The sequence below is a fragment of the Rhopilema esculentum genome, chromosome 9 (assembly GCF_057945365.1).
Source record: "Rhopilema esculentum isolate cy_ngs chromosome 9, ASM5794536v1, whole genome shotgun sequence".
NCBI lineage: Eukaryota > Metazoa > Cnidaria > Scyphozoa > Rhizostomeae > Rhizostomatidae > Rhopilema > Rhopilema esculentum.
In genome coordinates this window covers 2870853-2891414 of record NC_142823.1, presented here as the reverse complement: position 1 = coordinate 2891414, position 20562 = coordinate 2870853, and the positions used below count along the sequence as shown (strand labels likewise).

At 35.8% G+C, this 20562-nt stretch overlaps 1 protein-coding gene across 1 annotated transcript; it reads left to right on the top strand.

The window, feature by feature from the left end:
* The first annotated feature begins 222 nt into the window (after window positions 1–222).
* On the top strand, window positions 223–19628 carry LOC135688922 (ubiquitin carboxyl-terminal hydrolase 14). Its single transcript, XM_065205987.2, has 19 exons — window positions 223–374; window positions 3746–3891; window positions 5802–5834; window positions 6268–6372; window positions 6850–6953; window positions 7599–7660; window positions 8539–8606; window positions 10381–10443; window positions 11648–11774; window positions 12242–12260; window positions 13199–13281; window positions 14198–14229; window positions 14806–14871; window positions 16060–16152; window positions 16624–16746; window positions 17438–17528; window positions 17946–18053; window positions 18990–19064; window positions 19340–19628. The coding sequence occupies exons 1-19, from the start codon at window positions 359–361 to the stop codon at window positions 19405–19407; spliced, it is 1482 nt and encodes a 493-aa protein (XP_065062059.2). The 5' UTR covers window positions 223–358; the 3' UTR covers window positions 19408–19628.
* Window positions 19629–20562: the final 934 nt, after the last annotated feature.

Genomic DNA, 20562 nt, shown 5'->3' with positions numbered 1-20562 from the left:
CAAGAAAAATATAATTTATTTGTGACATTTTATTTTTCTGTTAGATTTACACGCCAGTGGGTTTTATTGCAATGCTGACTTGCATCTTAATTGAACATTGCTAAAACCTTTATCATTGCTAAAACATTATATTTTAAAGAAAACAGTGTTTGGCACACTGATAACAATGCATAAAGGAGCTTGAATTACTTTTACTGTTACAAAATTGTAAATTTTCGTAGTCCGCATCACTTTCAAGAAGGACTAGCCTCTGTTTGAGCCGACAATGAGAGGCCATTCCAATGTGGAAGTCACCTTCAATATACCTGAAATTGAAGTGACATAGACTTGAGAAGACAGCTCACAAATTGTTCGCAAAATGCCAGAATTCAAAGGTATGGTACTAGATACTAGATATATAAAGCCTTCTTTATTCATAACCTTCAATCAATTGAAAATGACGGGTGTGCTACACGGCCGTCTCTTTGCCAAAAAAGATATGCCATGCCGCGCCAAGGTCATCCATCTGTCAGTAAACAGAATTGAGTCGATGCACACCAAAAAATTTTTTCAAAAATGATGCTGCACCCTTGAGGTTTGGTGTTTCATTATGGTACATGTGATTTTATATGGGCATAACCTAAAAATTTGAACATTGCTTTGCCATGAACATTTTCCATACTTAAAAATCTTTTGCGCATGTGAAGAGCCCAGTTTAGTGATAGGAAAATTCATTAAACATCGCTGATTCTACATCTTCAAATATTTGTTCAAAATAAAGGGCTATAAGTTCATTTTTGGGGGGTTTGAGTCAGAAGAGTTTTTTGGAAAACAGTTCTAGGGAATTGATGCATTCTGGTGTGTTATTCTCTGGTTGACTGTCACAAAACCCCAGCAGAGCCTAAAAAATATCCAGCAATCTAAGGTCCGTTTCATGATTTGTGCAAATATCTGAAACACCCCTTGTTTTAGCTCCATACTTGAACCTTATGACAGTGGTTTCAAGTCCCCCAAAATAGCTTTTGAAAATTGTTTCGAATCAATTGAAACTTGTAGCTTTGTTATTCTTAAATGAATAATTAATGTACCTAATATGTTTTTGGGTCTCGTTGTATTTTCCTGGTTTTACGCAACTATATCTGAAGCGCCTGTCATTCCAGCTCCACATTGAAGTTTTATATTAGCAATCCCTTATGTCTGTCTCCTCCTGATTCACTTTGTAAGACTGTTCAAAATCAATTGAAACTTGGTAGGGCTATTATAATTCTTGTACTTAACATGTATTTTTGGTCACAGGGCCGACAAAGACAATGGATTGAAACAGGCCCTACAGACACAAGTGTCTTCTTATAAATTGTACCAAATTGAAAACTCTATGCTTGGAAAAATAAACAACTATACAAATAAAAAAGATTTTCTGGCCAAAGGCTATCCAGAAGTTGCCATTTCAGTTTACATTAAGGAGAAAATAGCAAATTTCTTGGCTGAAAAAAATTTGCTCTGCAAAAGTCCCTTTTTATCTAAAACTACCCTGTATCGGTAATAGTTCCTTGTGATTCAGATAAAACAGGCCATTACAAATTGTTTCTTTGCTTTTGATCCGCGTATTGTTTACAATATAAAAAAGGCCCTTCCATCCACTCAAAAGGGTTCTGTTCCTACCATCTGAACGAGTTCTGTTATCTATGAGTTCATGTGCCAATGTGATTCTAGCTACGTAGGATGTACTACCCAAAGATTGGAGGAAAGAATAAAACAGCATTTACCTTCTAGTATTAGAAACAAAACTCACCCCCCAAAGAGTACAACCACCTCAGTCTTGCAGATCCAAAACTAAAAATTAAACTAAAACATGTGACATGTTTCGTATTATTGGAAAAGCTCTATCTAGCAGTTTTGGAAACTATCTACAGAAACACGAGAAAACCACTATTATGTAAACAGATGGAGTTCGCTTTCGCATTAGTAACATTCTTTATAGACAAGCGGCACTGATTGGGCAACCTCAACAGTCATATGCTCTTGTTTGTGATTGGCCTATTTGGATCCACAACCAGGACTCAAAATTGTGATTGCTGTTAATAGTCCAAATATTAAAAAGACTGAGAGTATCCTTAATTCAAGTATCAAACAATAAAACTGACTGCCATTTTGATTGTTGTACGGATAGAAATAAGGACACAATCACTGCAAATCTTCCCTTTTTGTCATAAGCTAAAGTTTGTTTAAACTCTACAATGGTATTTTTGTTGATAAAACCATCATTATTCTAATATAATTTTCTGTTAAAGTAGTTCTTTGAAAATTTACTTGCCTTTGCATCTGTCCACAACTTGGTATATATATTACCAAGTTTTTGATCTATGTTCAGGCCTTGCCCGGAAAGGCGCTCGATCGAGCGCCCGTGCCTAGAGCGCACCCAAAAGAAGCCTTGGAGAGCGATTTATAGAGCCCCTCAAAACGTAAAAACAACATTTCCACGGAGCAAAATAATTTCTTGGCCTTTGTCTAATAAACTTGATCAAGCATAAAAAATCTTCCCAATAGACTACAATATTATGATTTGCGTAAGATTACACCTTGAGAAAAAAATTCAGCAAGTTCAACGTTGGGTTTTTGATACCATTTTTAATCTAATAACCCTCTAATAACCACCAAGGACACAGGCCATCAAGCCTATTCTCCAGCAGATTTATTTGATTTTCGAGCAAGCGTTAATCTTCTGTTGAAGTATTATTTTCTGTTTTTTCTTAATAATTTAAAATCACCTTTGCAAATCAGAGATCACATTTCCGTCTAAATTACCGCATTGCTTTTCAGTTTTCATTCGCTTTCGTGAGTAGTAGATGTTCTAGTGTGTCTTATAGAATGGATAGCATAGAAAGGGAAACAAAGCTAATGTTCGACTTAAAGCCATGTGTTTTCCTATATTTCTATATTTGTATTAACATAGAGTTTGCTGCATGTTTTGTTATTTAATATTATGGTGCTTTTTGGTATCACCTTTGAATTTCCTATTTAACACTCTTCTGAAGCTCTCGATATGAAGCTCTCGATCTTCCAAAGCTCTTGAAGTATGCTCTCTAGGATATTTTATTTAAAGGTGCAAAATAGAGCGCCTAGAATTTCTAAGGGGCTCTTTTTATGGAGCACCTTCAATTTGCTTAGAGCAAGGCCTGTATGTTCTGATGTTTTATGCTCTCAAGAGTGTCAGACAAAAAGCTATAGTATGTTCTAAAATAGTTGTTTTTTTCAGGCATTTTTAAGTTCTGTACCACCAAAAGATTGTTTGTTATTTTTTTATCTTTTGGAAACTTCTGTGATTGATTTCAGGGAACAAGACTGTTATGCTAGTATGGGTTAATTCACTAGCACAGCAATATTTGCCATATTAAGGATGTTTGTTGCAATGCCTGATCTCTGCCATATTTCAAATTTACGCAATAAACTGACCTTGCCAGTGCTCTGATACACAAGAATATGTCACAAATTGATGAAATTGCTCTTTGGCCACATTTTTAATTGAAATTTGTACAAAAGCCAGTACTTTGGAGCTTAAATAATTTTGTCACAGTAAAGTTGCACTTGAAATAATTACACCCTTTGATTCAGTACTGCCAAATCTATAATAAAATGTGATTGATGGATTTTATGAAGTTTTTTTATTCTCTATGTCAGTGGCATTTTAAGGGATTACATTTAAAACATTTCTTCTTTTTTGTTGGTAAAGCTTTTAAACCAGGAGTGATTATTGCTTCTTTGACAGTCAATGTAAAATGGGGAAAAGAAAAGTTTGAAGGAATTGAGGTGGATACTTCAGAGCCACCAGAAGTTTTCAAAGCACAGCTATTTGCTTTATCTGGAGTTCCACCTGAGAGGCAGAAGATTATGGCTAAAGGAATGGCTTTAAAGGTAAAGGTTTAGTTTTTTCTCCTATTTATATAACCATGTATCACATGCAGGCCTGAAAAAAATTAAGAACTTGTTTTTACTGCTGATACTTGTGTGGAACAACCATTCTGCAAAACAGCAGATTTATTACCATTTTTGAAGACCAGCATTGAAGGTGCAAACAATTGCATCCCCAAGCTTTTCCTGGCATCTTAGTACCAAGTAGGAAGTAAAGATTTCCAAAACAAAGTTAAGACTATTTTGTAACAAAAAATTGAACTCCTTTAAAAAATGTTTCATAACAGATGAACAGACCAAAATATCAGTTTCTTCATTGTGTTGTTACCAAAGCAGCATCAAAGCTTAGATTAAGGCCAAGACGAGATAGATTTGCATGATATCAATCTATTGCCACCAGGATCAAAAGTGGCACCAGCCACTAGGCCATAGCCTGCACGCAGACTCGACTGGTTTTCCCAGAGAATTTAGGGCCTGTTTTACTGGGAGAGAAACTCTGAATATCTAATCAACTAAATTTCCAATCAAATAAATTCATCTCTGGGAAAACCAGTTGAGTCTGCACACAAGCTACTAGGCCAGGGCAGCAGAAAGGTTTTATTAGGCCCTGAGGCAAACTGAAAAACAAGTTCCCCTGCAAGCAAAGGGAGAAGAAGTTTTTTGTGACCAAGCCTTTTAGTAGGCAATAATCACATTTCAGACTATTTCTTGCAGTCATTTTCTTGCAATCATTCAAAATGTTCTGCTATTTCAGGCATACTTTAGTTAGGCTGTGTGAGGGGCAAATTAGTCAAAGGCAAAGGGAATGCCGTTTTTCCTGTAGGTGACACAAATGACTAACATTTAGTTATGTAGAGGCAGTTGAATCACTCACAACCTCTCACTCATAATCACTCACCAAAATATTACAACCCCAATTTTTTCTCTTTAAATTAAGACAAAATGCAAAATAAATCCTCCTGAGAACTAGGGAAGAAGAGATATTCTGCCAGTACCCTTGTAGTGATTTCAATATTGTAACATAGCCATATTCACACTCATTCATGGATCATGCCAGCATCACGATATCCCCTTACGTCATTCATGGCATCACATACCATAGGACATTCCCTTCACCATTGTACACACATTCACACATCTATTTCATGCTGGTTTCTTCCCAAGTATATATGTATGTTAATTTATATGTAAGTCAGTTCAGTTCAGTTCACATCAGAGTTACACAGGCAACACACTGTCTCTCTCACTGGCTCAGTGTTCTCTGCACGTTAAATAAGAATCGAAGCAAACATCAACGATGGAAAGTCACAGGATATGATAGGAACCATTGCAATTCATTCTACATAATAAACGTTCCTATACCCTTGTTATCACTGGCTAGGCTTACTTTCACTTGGATATGGCAAACTTCACAAAAGGCTACTTGCTTGCAGTCTGCTTTTGCCTGCAAGTCAAACCTGGCATATTCTATTGGCATTTGTAGCATTCAATTAAACATATAGCTAAATTTTTCATACTAGTGTTGAGACAAAAGAAATACTACCAATTGGCTAGCAAGAATGGTATTGTGTTGCTCAGTATATTTTCACAACGTTTGCTTTTTCCAGCACATTTTTTAGTTATAAAATCTACTCAATTTTTAGAGAGACTTGATTTTAGAGAGATTTTTCTCCCACTTCATTCTAAAAATTGCTTTGAAAACCACTAAACAACAGTCTTGCAAGACATTTTTAGTTGCACATTGATTTCGTGACGAAACATGTTCTGTTTGGTATTGTAGATTTTGAGCAGATTTTCAGAAACACATTGTTTTCTTTTCTAATTTTTCATCTGGGACAGCATGTGTTGTTTTTGGCAAATCTAGTCTCTGTAGTGTAGGTCTTTATATTCCTAACTATTTTGCCTCTTTTTAGGATGATACTTGGGGATCATTTAAGATAAAAAATGTAAGTCATATTGTCATCTATTTTCTTTCTAATGATTATGCTGGTATATGTTGTATGTGATTATTGCTTGCCAGTACTTAACAATGCAACCTTATTGTTGTACTGTATAGAAATGTATTTTTTGCAAAGCACTTTTATAAGCTTTTGTCAAATCAAGTTCAATGAAAAGATCAATTTGGCACACCCTGATTGATATCAAACTCAAGGGGTTTGCACTCAGATTTGAAGAGTTGCCTAAAATACAACTGGACTACAGACAACAGCAATGGACGAGCAGCAATCATTCTAAGGAAAACAACAATAATGAAAAATTGCAACTGAAACATCAGTAAAAACATTTTTAAGAATGAAGTATTTTTTGTGGAAGGTGTCAACAATTTTTGTTTCCATCAGATGACAGGAGTTGAACTTCTTTAAATTTGTTGTTTAAAAGGGACTGACTCTATTGATGATGGGAAGTGCTACAGAGTTGCCCAAAGCACCTGAGAAAAAGACTGTTTTCATTGAGGACATGTCAGAGGCAGAAAGAGCAACAGCAGTTAGTTTTTGTCTTTATTTCCTATCAATATTTTAATTGACTTCAATTAAGATAATCATGACTGTTATATCATATTCAAATTCGTAATTGCTGATAATCACGATAATCACAGATCATAATCATTGCAACAAATCAAAATCATTATATCTCATTGTTTAAGTGATCACAAATCATTACTTGACCATCCAGCCTATATGAATAGACAGACATCAACATAAATAGTTTCCAACGAATATATAGTCCAAGAAAAATTTATGTGCGTTGAACCACCGATAGGCAATTTTGCCATCCAAAAAAATATTTTGCAAACAAGCTGAAGATTTACAGTTTAATTCATGAGAAATTTGCCCCCCCCCCACTATACCCCCACAGATACCTACATCTCTGATCATCATCATAGTAAAAAATCACCTTTACCCTTTTTGTTGGTGCTTATCTGCTATTGTCCACTAAAATTCAATTTTCATCCTGTTTTAGTCAAATTTACCCGCTGGTTTGAACAACCTTGGCAACACTTGTTACATGAACGCCACTGTGCAGTGTTTGAAAAATGTTCCAGAGTTGAAAAATGCCCTTCAAGAGTAAGTGTCAATTTGGAAACTTTTCCAACGACCACTGTAGGACGTTTCAAAATACGAAATTTGCTTTGTTCAAGCTTCATTTTTTATTCCAGAGACCTCAAATTATTCAAATTTACAATAGCTCTTCTGATATCTAATTTAGCCCCAAAATTTATTCGAATCTCCAAAAGGAACACGTTTACATCAGATTAGAATATCTTTATAAAGGGAGGATGTTTCAAGAATCAAAGAAAGTGTTGTATCGGTTTGTACTACGTAAACATGTATTTCCATTTGGAAAAATGTTTGTAATGAAAGTTTGAAAGTTTGCCTGATTAGAAATGATGTTTGAAAAAGTTTGCAATGATTTTTGCACCCTGGTTTTTCCCCTTTCGTTAAAGTTTTATTCGAAGATCTAACTTTGCAATCAAAACTGTATTTGACTGTGTTTGACAGTTTTTAAAGAATTTCAGCTAAGTATTAGGTATTATGTATTTAAGCATTTATTCTCAACGTCGAGACTATTCCAGGATCTAGCATCTCATACAGAGCAACATTTTTGCCTATTCGCACTGATTTGTTGAAGAAGCGATCCTCCTTTTAGAAATTCTTGGTACCTAAACAGTAATTACATTAAATTGATGGATTTTTTACTGTTCCTGCTAGGTACAAAGGACATTTGAGCCTTGGAAACATCATGTCAAATCCCTCTGAAGCAGTAACGATAGGTAATGCTGATTTTAGTTTGTTTTATTAAATTCTTGGTTTTGTATGCAACGATACGTGATCATCTAAACTATGTTTGATTGCTGTGTGTTTTGCTTACAAATGAAAATCGATTCCAATGACAAAAAAGGGAATTAATAGTGGGGAGAGGGGGGCGCAGGAAGATCAAAAGATTTATTAATTTTTAACCCAATCTCAGTTATAGAATTAACTGAACTTTGTTTCGAGATTATTGAGGCAACGCTTTTGAAAACCACACTCCATCTTTCTTGATTTTTTTCAACTTCTAATTGATGGCAAGTACTTGAAGAACCAAGCTTCTTTAAAATTAGCAAATAAGCATGGATTGGAATGTATATGCTAAATTTTTAACAGTGTTGGTCCTACCTACCCTGTTATTTGTAGAACCTTTCTATTTCTCATAAGGATTCAAAACTACGTTAGGAATTTAAATCCTCGTCTGTTTTAAATGGATATTGAATTTAATGTCTGTATTTTAAAGCATCGTCTACCGGTTTCGTGTCTGTACATTTATAATTATTTGATTTGATTTTAATTTGTATTTCAAGGTAAATATAAAAAGCTAAAAAGCTATCGAGTTACTAAACCCACTTAAACTAAGCTTGAATTCAGTTTTCAGGTGGGTAGCTTTATAACCTACTGCTTATCAGTTTTGTTAACCTGTGAGTTATGATTTGAACAGTACCTTGAAGCAGAAACAAATATTAGCTGGGAATTCTTAGGTTTCTAGAAACATTTTCAAATTTGATTTTTGTTGGAACTCCTTTACAGGATCCTCCGATCTCAACACGCTAGATATTTTAACGTTAATCTTATTGACGCTTTTCCAATCCTAATAATTTTCCTACTTTATTCGCAGCGTTGCGAGACCTTTTCAAAACGATGGAAAAAACAGCCGAAGGTTTCCCTCCAATAATTTTCCTTCAGGTAAGGCTCGTTGAGTTTTAAAGCGCAGAATTTTCGTAAGGAGCAAGATTCGATATTAGCTTCAAAATAGCGTGCCCTTGTAGCTACTTTTTTAAGTAATTCGTTATCCTCTGTCGAGAGAGAGAGTCGACAGGAAATTACTTATCCAGTTATGTCCTTTTCTTATCAGTGAGGTAAACATGGCGGAGAGGTTTTCTTCTTCCATTGAAATTGGGCCTAACTTCGCGGTTTGTTGGTCGGTCGAGGGGAAATGGGGTGGCTCATGTTCAGATTATTGAAGGAATTTTGTTGTACAAAGAGACAATTTGTATCAATAGCAACTGTTGATGTGTCGTGGCGGTTGCCAGCTTTGGAGAACTGGCAAGTCCTTTTTATTCCTCGACTGTCAGACTTTTTTGGGGTTTTTCCAACCACATCTATTGTTCGAAAGAGAATCACGCCGTTATATTTCTACTCCTACCTTTGATCGATCTGCTTATGGTTTTGATGTGCTGAAAAACCCTGAACCTTTCAAATGGGTTGAAATTAAAGATTTTTATACTACCGACGCTTCAGTCTCTCTGCTTGTGAAACATGTCTCTAGTATAGACAATCAGTTCCTCATTTTGGGTGTAGGTTTAAATGAACTTTAATTTATATTAAATATTATCTTTTAAACTATTTAGAATATGGGTTTTTCTACTTTAGCTGATGACCATTTTATAATAACATAATATTTTGAATTGATATCAAGATCATTGCTAATAGCACCCAGACATTGTTTGCCAATTCTCAATTCCCGCGGCCACAGTTCTCCATCGGCAGCTAGCCTTAAGTTTTCATAACCAAAAATTGACTCAAGCAAAGCAACTTGATTGATTTACAAAAAAATTACACTTATAAATGGAATTTTTTTCCACCACCCTAATTTCAATATATGAGTAATAGAAAATAGTACCATGTCCTTCCGCTAAGATATTTTGAAACTGAATTGAAACCGCAGCTTTATATGATCACACTAGATAACCACTCATTCCACATACTTTATGAATCGTGCTGTTTATTAAAGTTCTCTTAACTGTCCTTCACTAATTACTGTTTTATGTGATGTTACAATGAAAAGGAAATTTGGTCATAGACAATCATTAGTTTTTATCTTCAAATTTGATTAGAGTTTATTGCAAGAGGACAAACCAGTGCAGTGGGTGGGAATATGACTTACACGTGGGCCTAAAAGTCCTAACTGTAGACGTTAACTAATTGCCAAGAAAATTTTCCTAGTTTGCAAAAACGTTTTACGCAATAAAAACGTTCGGAAAATTAAGTAGAAAAATCAAAAACTTCTTCCACAAAAAGAAGTTATGAAACTTATTTGCAATATCTTCCTAAACAAAAATAATGCTTAGTCTTTCAAAGAAATAATTAGCTGAGAATGTTGATTACATTTTATTGAACGTAAAATTTTATTGAACACAAGGGACGTGACCAAATTATGAAGATGATTAACTAAGCCCACTGTAACATATAGAGCAAAAGGTGTTTGCGTTGTCAGAAGTTGAAATGGCCAAAAAAGCTGATCTAAACAAGTATAATAAAGAGGAACATATTTGTCAGAATAAAGAAAATTTAATTAATTATAATGGATCTGTGATTATAATTTCTTCAAAATAACAGCAATAGCAAGCTTCTAATAACTTTTTATCAATTCATCCTTTAAAGCTGAAATTTGTAAGATCAGAGAATGCTGTTCCATTTTCTTTTTTGAATAAAGATATATTTCTATTTGATTTTCAAGGTGATGCATTCCGTGTTTCCACAATTCGCTGAGAAAAATGAGCATGGTACATTTCAGCAACAGGTAAGAATATTAGAGAATCTTAGTTTTGCCTGACTATTAGCTACTTAGAAGTCTTTGCTAAAACAGCTGGTAATAACAGGCAAATGGTTCTGCTTTTTCAGTAGTTCAGCAAATGAGTTTTCATCTAATTACTGGGTGGATCATGTAATTATATTTGTTGTTCTTGTGTTTTTTCGTAATGAAAAAGAACAGGTCTTTGTGGAAGCACATTTACAATCTGTTGCAAGAAAACTTCCGATGTCTAGAGCTTGATTCTACAAAGCTTTGACTTCAGGAAATATGTTTTGGGACACAAATGTATTGTGAACCATTTATTCTGGTGGTACAAAATTTGAAAATGCCTTTGAAAAAAGTAAAATTTTTACAACTTGCTAAAATATTTTTCGTCTGACAATCTTCAGAGTATGAAATGTCGGATTAAGGGTCTGAATGCACATGAGCGGTACTGATCGGACAGCTATACTGGTCATGTGCTCGCGTTTTTCTTAATGGCTTTTTTCGTTCAACAACTGGGTGTATATTTTCCATCTTCTTGTGTGGAGATAACTTTCTGTTTTTTTTGGGGGGGGCTCAGGGCCCACGCCACGAATTTGAAAGTGGGGGCGAAGGCTAGCAAAAGTAGGGGCAAGGCTTCTCTCCCCTTTCATTGCAGCTTTAAAACTTTTTGCTTCGCACAAAGGGGGGCATGGCCATCCCGACACTCAGTTGGCGTGGGCCCTGGGGTTGTAATGGGGGCTAAATCCATCTACAATTGCACAGTTAATTTCTGTGCTTCGTTCAAGCCTAATTCAAGCCTCGTTTCAGTGTTTCGTCAAAATACTTCGTTTACATATTGCATATACCAAATTCGATAGACAGTAAGGTATATTACGTTAATTAGGCTAAATTGCCCAATCACCCCTACAAAGCGTGAATTCGAAACAACGGCGAAAAACTGCCCTGTTTTAAATTCTCAAGCGTGTACTTTCACTATTCTCATATATTTATATATTCTATTCACAATACATATTACCTTTGCCTTTAATATGATTAAGGTATTTCTTGACATCTTAGAAATGAATTTCACGAAAAATGCTGATAAGTTCTTCGATATTGCCTCTGTTCTTTATTTGTGTATCTGCTACGTCACCAACTTTAACCACACAAGGGCCTAAACACTTACATCACTCTCGCTTTTATGTCCCTTCGTTTTCGGTCTTTTCAGGATGCTAACGAATGCTGGCTTCAAATTGTGCGCATGCTCCAACAGCAGGTTAAGCTCAACTCTGATGCTCCGCAGTCATCAATAGCCGAGTCTTCTGCTCAAACGTCGCTCATTGAAAAATATTTTGGTAAGTGGTCAGTAATGGTTTAGTCTTTCATGGGCAACCATATTAAAACAGGAACTGTCTGCCTTTTGCGTTAAGCTTGTCTGAAATTGACGCAAGGTGGTGAATGTATGACGTGTAAGTTTTTCCATTGAAGACACAAAGAGATTCCGCATGATCTTCAAGCTACCAAAATCCTTAGACAACTGATAGGGCAATTGTGGCACGTGCCTCCTTCCGTTTTCGTCATTCCTGTACACCCTGTGGTTACAGAACAACACGACTTGCAAAGGGCATCACACCAATGTATGGATTTTTGTCATCGATTTTCACGACACCAATCCTATTTAACTAAATTTATACTATTTTTCATTAAAAACTTTCGCTTCAGCATTTGTAATAGACAGACAAAAGGTAATTTGCTGTTTATTGAGTTATATATTTTCTCACATCCATAATAAGCACATGCGTACTTTTCTTTCCTTTCGTAGGCATTCACATGAAGGCAGCGTATCCCTTTTCCGATGCCAAAACTTGCACCATAAATTTTATGTTTGTTAATATTGATGGATATCCTGGTTTTCTGGATCTGCAAAGAAAGGATAGCTAGTTGAGAATTTATAGTTGATTCTCAAGTTCAAGTATGGAATCAATTTGCTGATATTTGTAGTCTAAGTTATTCTTTTCTTAAATCATTCATAGCGTTAAAGGTACATATAAGCGAAGACTATCAGAAATATTTGGACTTTTACACCTTAATCTGGCACTTCCCTCTTCACCTGGTTCTTCCTCCTTAACCCAGCACGTCGTCCTTAACCTAGCACTTCCTCCTTAACTAAGCACTTCCCTCTTAACCAAACATTTTGCCCTTAACCTAACATTTTTGTCCTTAACCAAGCACTTCCCTTTTATCCTAGCACTTTGCCCTTAACCTAGCACTTCCTCCTTAACTAAGCACTTCCCTCTTAACCAAACATTTTGCCCTTAACCTAACATTTTTGTCCTTAACCAAGCACTTCCATTTTACCCTAGCACTTTGCCCTTAACCTAGCACTTCCTCCTTAACTAAGCACTTCCCTCTTAACCAAGCATTTCGCCCTTAACCTAACATTTTTCTCCTCAACCATGCACTTCCCTTTTACCCTAGCACTTTGCCCTTAACCTAGCACTTCCTCCTTAACTAGGCACTTCCCTCTTAACCAAGCACTTTGCCCTTAACCAAACACTATTCTCCCTAACCAAGGACTTCCCTTTTACCCTAGCACTTCACCCTTAACCTACAACTTTACCCTTTATCTTTGTCGGTCATTTTGTTCTATAATACACAGCTTCACAACTCCACTTTGCTCTTAACCTATCACTTTTCTCCTTAACCTGGGACGTCTCCCTTTTAACTTGAACTTCTTCTGCTCATTGATCACCAGTAAATATCCTTGACTCGCTGCAAGTTTGAAATGTACTGAGGCCCCAGAAGAAGAGCCAACAGAGTCGAAAGAAACTCAACTACAACTTAGTTGCTTCATTTCTCAAGGTATCTAGCTCTTTGTTTGTATAGAAATACGGGCCAAAAAGCATAAGCCTCCTTATCGTGAAATAAATAAAGATTGCTGCAATATGGTCATTTATAAAGGGCTCGATGCCATGTAGAGAAAATTATGAATGGTTCGGTGTGTAGAGCAGGGCTGTTTTTAGATGCAACTGTGATTTTGGCGCTTATTACCATCAGCAGGGAACTAGTATGGTTTTCTTGGTGAACAGATTGTTGTAATGGCTGACATTCGTGATGATAACCGTCACATTTCATTACTTTTTGGAAATTTTATAGACATAATTTTGATTTAATGATGTATAGAGCTTGAACATTGCCAAATGTATTTCCGTCAGATACTAACGATATCTGGTTCTTTTGCCGGAATGATGTCTCTTTTTTACGCTGGAAAAGTTGGCTAATGAATGCAGGTTGTTCTGAGCGAGAAGAGTTTGTAGGATTTTGTTAAGCTCCTTAGACAGTTTGTATTTTCAAAATGACCTATCCAGGCATCATCAACGTAACATTACGTAAATTACCCCTTAGATAAGTAATAGATAGATTTTCAATCAGCTCAAAGTCAGTCTTTGAACCCAAGAAATATCACAAAAATATCTCAGTAAGGTATTGATCCCTAGGTATCGTTGGTGGATGCCTGCCAGACAAGAGGGCTAATTTTGTTCTTTGCTTTCTCTCGCTTCTCAGATATGACCATAAACTTCGTTAATGTGACCAAAATTATTTTGTATCCTTAGGTGTCCTCATTTTTTGATGCCTTAGTTTTTAAGGTTTAGCTTCTGTATAATACTGACTTCACGCTATAGTTTAATCTAGTGGATGTTACGTCTTTGCTATTGTAACTCTACTTTGAATTGTTGTATTGAATTCCTACATATCGTGAAGCTTGTTTTCTTCTTAGATGTGAAGTTTTTAAAGACAGGACTGAGTCTGGTACGTCTCTTTTTCGCTTAACATCTGTCAAATTTTTATTGACACGGAGAATTGATAAAATGTTTATGAAACGATCTTGAGTGTTTTCTGATCTTTTCCCTAATACAAACCACTAAGAAATGGCACTTTTTGTTATAAAAACTGAATTTATAAACCGAATCGTTTACAAAAGTTTTTAAAAATAGTTTTTTTGAAATATTGTCACAAGCTTTTCTAGTCCTGCTGTTTTTGAAATTGGTTTATTTCTATGCTACGTGACATATAATTTTTTGCTAAATGGCAGAGCTTCTATTATGACGTCATCTGTGTTTTTATTAGACAGATTTCTTGTGTTGTTTATATACTTAATCCTAACCCTAGCCGTAAAAGATTTGTGAATCTGTCCCTGTCATTCAACTTTCATTTTTTGAATTTAGCTTCTTTACAATTTTTTGCATTCAATGGTTCAAGATATTTCCCTACAGAACACTTTGGAAAACTATAAAACTTTCTTCCTCAAAAGAACGAGGTGTTTTATTTGAGTTTTTTTATAAAGATGTGAAATAAAAATTAATAAAACGAGTATTCAATTTTTAGCGTTTAAACGAAAAGCTGACCAAAAATTCACCAACATTAGGAAGAGACGCAGAATATACAAGAACCGTAAGTCTACTTCCATGTGACGTAGATATACTGTTACAAGTTGCTAATCTTATAGGTACAATACCATGATCGCTAGAGTTGGGGAGTTGCAGGGCAATAAAGTTGTAATTCTGAGACTCACACCCAGTTAGGGCATTGAGATTATAGAAACGATATTTTGTAGCAAGAATTGCTGAGGTTCCTATCCTGGTTCTTGTAACTTTTCATCATTGCGGTTACATCGAGTCTTGTTTAATGTGCAGAGAACACGGAGCCAGTGAGCGGGACATTATGTTGCCTGAATAATTGTGATCTGAACTGACTAAATAACACAAAAATTAACATGCATATATACAGAAATAAAATTGCTGACTAAGGGTGAGATAGGATGAGGAAAGGATGATGCAATGTGTTCACCCGTTCCACTTTTAATCAATGGTGTACATCCACAATAATCCTGTGATTAATCATGGTGTCGGCCCATGTGAAATTCATATTCCCAAATTCAGATTAGTCATGGGTAACACCTGGCTTACTAGATCTAGGCATAGAACGGAAGAAGCAGAGTCAGCGTGACTTAAATAAAAGAAGCTGTGAACAATGATGAAGGGAATGCCCTATAGTAGGGGATGCCGTGAATGACGTAAGTGAATGTTATGATGATGGCATGCTCGATGAAGGAGTAAGAATATGGCCTATTTTACAATATTAGATTAACTACAAGATCATTGTGCTTTTTAAACTAGACGGTTGCTACAGATTATAACTACGAGTTCCATCTCAAACACAATTAAACAACCTTTCCAACACGTTGCTCATTAACCTTGGAGTTGTATATTGACACAATCGTTTAATCAAATGCTAATGGTTCTTTGGGAATAGCTCCTTAGAAGCATGTCATCATTTGTAGCCACCACAAAGATCTGGTCGCTGCAAGATTTTGACATGGTCAATACATTTGAATTTCATTTATTGCAGATGTCACATGCAGAAATGTTGTAAAAATTTTTTCAATTGAAGAAGAAGAAGTCAATATTTGTAGTCAACGATGCATCAAAATTGACACAGAAACGAAATTTTGCTCTTGTTTATTGGCTAATAGCAATTTACATTTTTAAGATATCCCTACTACCCGTTACTTCTTTTCTGGTCATTTCCATTATCATGCATCATATATATTTTATCAATAAATGATTGTTTCTTTTGCAGTCAAAAATTAGTCGACTTCCATCGTACCTTACGGTGCAGTTTGTCAGATTTTATTATAAAGAGAAAGAAAAGGTCAATGCAAAGATATTAAAGGTTAGTGGAACATTCTTTCATATTTCTATACCATATTTCCTTGTTAACGTGCAAGGTTATGCATTGTGAATTTGCTAGTTCATTGAAGCGTTCATTATGCCAATAGAGTGTTTTAGAAGTGACAACTTAACAATAGGTTGAATTTGTGACAAAGTCACTGAGACATTGCCATTTAAAAGATCTGAATTTCCTAAAGGAATGCTGTTTTTAGGCTTGGTTCCAAATTTCAGAACCAACACCAAATTACGATTATTTGATGGAGAAGAAATGCTCATTTGCTTATATTTCTGCCAATTTAGATCGGTTCAACATATTTTCACATATACGACTATTTGATAATGTTTTTTCAGATTATATTGTCCGATCCGATCCAATTTCTAGAATTCCAGGATTGGTTTTTAATAGCGTTTCTTTTTTAAATTTGAGTTTTCCTTGTCATTGTAACACATGCAACTTATCTATATTTTTCAGGACGTGAAGTTCCCACTCATGCTAGACGTTTTTGATCTCTGTACACCTGAGTTACAAACGAAGTTAGGCCCAATGAGAGATCGGTTTAAGGATGAAGAAGACAGGCTTGCCGTTACAATGAAGGTGAATTATAACTGATCTTCTCTATTGCTTCAATATTTTACTTGAATTCTAAAGTGAAGCTTGAAAATACGCCTGTTTGCTCTAAATGTTTGCTAGGTGAAACAAAGCTTGTTGGCTTCATGTGTTTGCTAGATAAAACTAAGCTTGTTTGCTGGGTGTGTTTGCAAAGTGAAACTAAGCTTGTTGGCAAGGTGAGTTTGCTGGGTGTGTTTGCAAGGTGAAACTAAGCTTGTTGGCAAGGTGAGTTTGCTGGGTGTGTTTGCAAGGTGAAACTAAGCTTGTTGGCAAGGTGAGTTTGCTGGGTGTGTTTGCAAGGTGAAACTAAGCTTGTTTGCAAGGTGAGTTTGCTGGGTGTGTGTGTTTCCAAGGTGAAACTAAGCTTAGTTGCTGTATGTGTATGCTGAATCTAACTAAGCTTGTTAACTGGATATGTTTGCTGAGTGTGTTTGCCAAATGAAACTAAACTTGTTTGCTGGATGCGTTAGTTTACGATATGGATACTGTGCTTGTTGCTGTTTGAGATTTTCGGAATATTAATTTCCAAGAAACAACTTTGTTCTTTTATGACACTTCAGTTACATCCCTTTGTAATATGTGCACAGTGCCCATCTACCCAGTGCCCACTACATATGTCAGCAAGTATGTTTACGCATATATGATCAACTTTTGTAAATTCCTTGTTTAATTGTAGGCAAATAAAGAGGCAAAGGCACGTGGAGAAGAAATGGAAGTAGACGAAAAAGACAAAAAGTCAAAAACTATGCCATTTTCTTTTGAGGATGGTGAGGTTTTCTTCCACAGCTAAATCAAAATATCGCTAAGAATATGATATTAAGATTAACAAACATGAAATTTTAGATTTTTATTTAAACAATTATTTTGCTGTTTGTTTGTATTTTGTTTCTACCGAGAATGCGAAGATAGTTTTTAGGACACTGAGAAGCTATACTTATCGAGCAGTGTTATGGCCCTTCCTCTCGATGTAACCACACCTCGTGATTCCTACATTCAGTACAAGGAACTAATAAAAGGCCTCATTCTTTCTTCCCTGTTCTTTCTCAGCCCATATATTTCTACCTTTGATACTGTTGTGTTTCGAGTGATAATTTCTTGAATAAATGAACGATGTTTATTATTTCTGCTTTTTCAAAACATTTTCACTGGCTTAATCTTAATTGTCTGGTAATTATTGATTTCAGACGTAGGATCAAATAACAGTGGCTACTACGAACTTACTGCAGTTTTGACTCACAGAGGGCGATCATCATCGTCAGGGCATTATGTTGGATGGGTGCGCAAGAAAGGAGGTATTTTAGAATATTGGTATTAATATGAATTGCTGTTTTCTGGTCTGTCATAAAGAGCTCGATTCCATGTAAGCAGAGCTCTACACGCTATATGGTGTATAGAACAGGACGGTTCTAAGTTGATACTAAGAGTTTACTCACGCTTACTGCGATCATCAGGCACTATTCAGGCACTAAATCTCCATGAGGAATACACAATACTCTTTACCGGTCTGTCATAAAGAGCTTGATGCCGTACAGGCAAAGCTGTACACGCATTTAATGTGCAGGACGGCTCTAAATTTCAACTTTGAGTTTCACGCTTAATGTGATCGTCAAACTATTGTTAAACTACTGGTATATTATATTAGCATTACTTTATAGTGATCTTTAAAGTATAGATCTGTAAACCATGAAAATATAATCTTTAAAAGTATGGAACAATACTTTGTCAAGACAATTAGTATGAATATTACTGGAAGCTGTTATGTTGGAGAGTGCACGATGCCATGTAGAAAGACTTTACACACCTTAACACGTTAGAAAGAACGGTTCTAAGTTTCCTGCTTAATTTGATTCTATCAGAGCTATGTCTGGGTAATTAAAAGAGTTAGAACTTAAATGGGCCTGTGCAACCAGCAGCCTTTGCGCCTTCGCATTTGTTTTGTGTTCTTCTATGCAAGACAAAAATGGCGAGGAGAATTCGAAGGGAAATTTCTGGTATTAATGTATCGCTTCATTTGGTTTTATTTTGCGCGCAGCTTGTGCTAACAGCTTTCCACAATTTTCATGGACCACGAAAATGGCCGCCTTCCCAGCTTACGCCCGCAAAGGCTACTGGTTGCCCACGCCCCTTTGAAACTGAATCTTGAAAGATACACAAGTTACAGTTTTACATCATGAAACACGGTTGTATACAATTCATTAATAGTTGATAAATTCTTTATATCTTCACAGATGAATGGATAATGTGTGATGATGATAATATGTCTCCGGTTAGCTCACAAGATATTCTAAAACTTTCCGGTGGAGGTAGGTGAAACTTACAGCTTTGGAAGAATTTCTCTTCCGTCAAACTGGTTTCTGATTTCTTGCAATAAATTACTTCAATTTTTTCATCTGTTATTGTTTAATATTTAGTGAGACCAAATATTTATATTTTTATTTTAAACCCTATATATACGTTATTTCCATCCTAATTTAATTTCTGTATGCAAGGCTCTAATTGCAGTTACAAAGATTAACAGTATATTCTTAACAAATTCAGTATTTGAATAATAATGTGATGTGTTTCTATTTATTTTCAGGTGATTGGCATATAGCCTACGTACTTCTCTATGGCCCAAGAAAACTGACAATCACAGAGGAGAGCTGAGTTTGTCTCACTTTTTAGGATTGTCCTGGGCATCTTGTTATGACCTCATTCCTTAGGAATACCAATACCGAAGTCAGGATCCGAAGTGAAGAACCAAAAGGTGCCCCTAAACAGACACCTCGCCGGAATGATTCACCAAACTGTTCACTAGACATTATTAAGAATTTTCCTAATGTTCTGATTATACTAGAAAAGTGATTTTCATTACACTTTCCCAGCAAGCTAGTTATCTTTCTGAAACTGTACTTACCTTGTTCACGTTTTTAAAAGAAATTTTAAAGCAATAGTAGAGTATTCGGAGTCAGGAATGCTTGAGAATAAACATGACGAAGGTTTTGGAGAGAAGGAGAGAGAAATGCAAACACCCTTGTCGCACGAATTTCTTATTCTGGAAGTGAGGAACGTTCCACCAAATGCACGATTAGGCCTGACAGAACCTGTATATATACTACTATGGTAGAATCTAGGAATATGTGCAGCCAGTATTCATGATTCGGATTTCTAGATTTCACGAGCAACAACAAGACAAGTTGCTGTGAAACCTCCATAAAGCAGACACTTACAGGGCCAGTGTCCATCCGTTCTAGGGCATTGTCCGGTGCCAGTAGTGTCCGATGCCAGTAGTGTCCGATGCCAGTAGTGTCCGATGCCGGAGGGCTACTTCTACCACTTTTTGACTGATTGTTTCCACTTTGTTTGGTGATTTCCCTGTAATGGGAGGGTATCACTTTGAGATATTTCTTATCTTCAACCAGTTTGCTACAGTGTAAAACCTGTTTCTTCTTTGCTCCAACTAGTTTTTAATGTCTACATTCAATGCGTTTTGCTAGAGACATATCCCTTCAAAGCGAATCTTAAGAAACAAGTAACCCTGCCTGATGTGTCTTAAGGGTATCAACTATCTTAATTTCTTTCTACTTTGCGGTTTAGCTGGCACCCCATTTCAAAATATTTGTTAGCTTTCCATATATTTTATCTTTCTAAACTATCGGCTTTCTGGATTTCTTGGTTTTCCTTATAGCTATCTTATTCAATAACTGATTAGAGCCTCAGGGCCTCTTTAAATGCTCTTTAAATAGAACTCCATTAAAGCCTTGTTTCTATCAAACGTACAGTCCTTAAGTAGCTAGGAAAATATTAGACCACACTGTGCCC

Coding starts and splice junctions, on each gene's coding strand:
- LOC135688922 (XM_065205987.2), top strand. Junction 14,230..14,805: donor TAAAGACAGGACTGAGTCTG/GTACGTCTCTTT, acceptor TTCAATTTTTAG/CGTTTAAACGAAAAGCTGAC. Junction 16,153..16,623: donor TCAATGCAAAGATATTAAAG/GTTAGTGGAACA, acceptor TATATTTTTCAG/GACGTGAAGTTCCCACTCAT.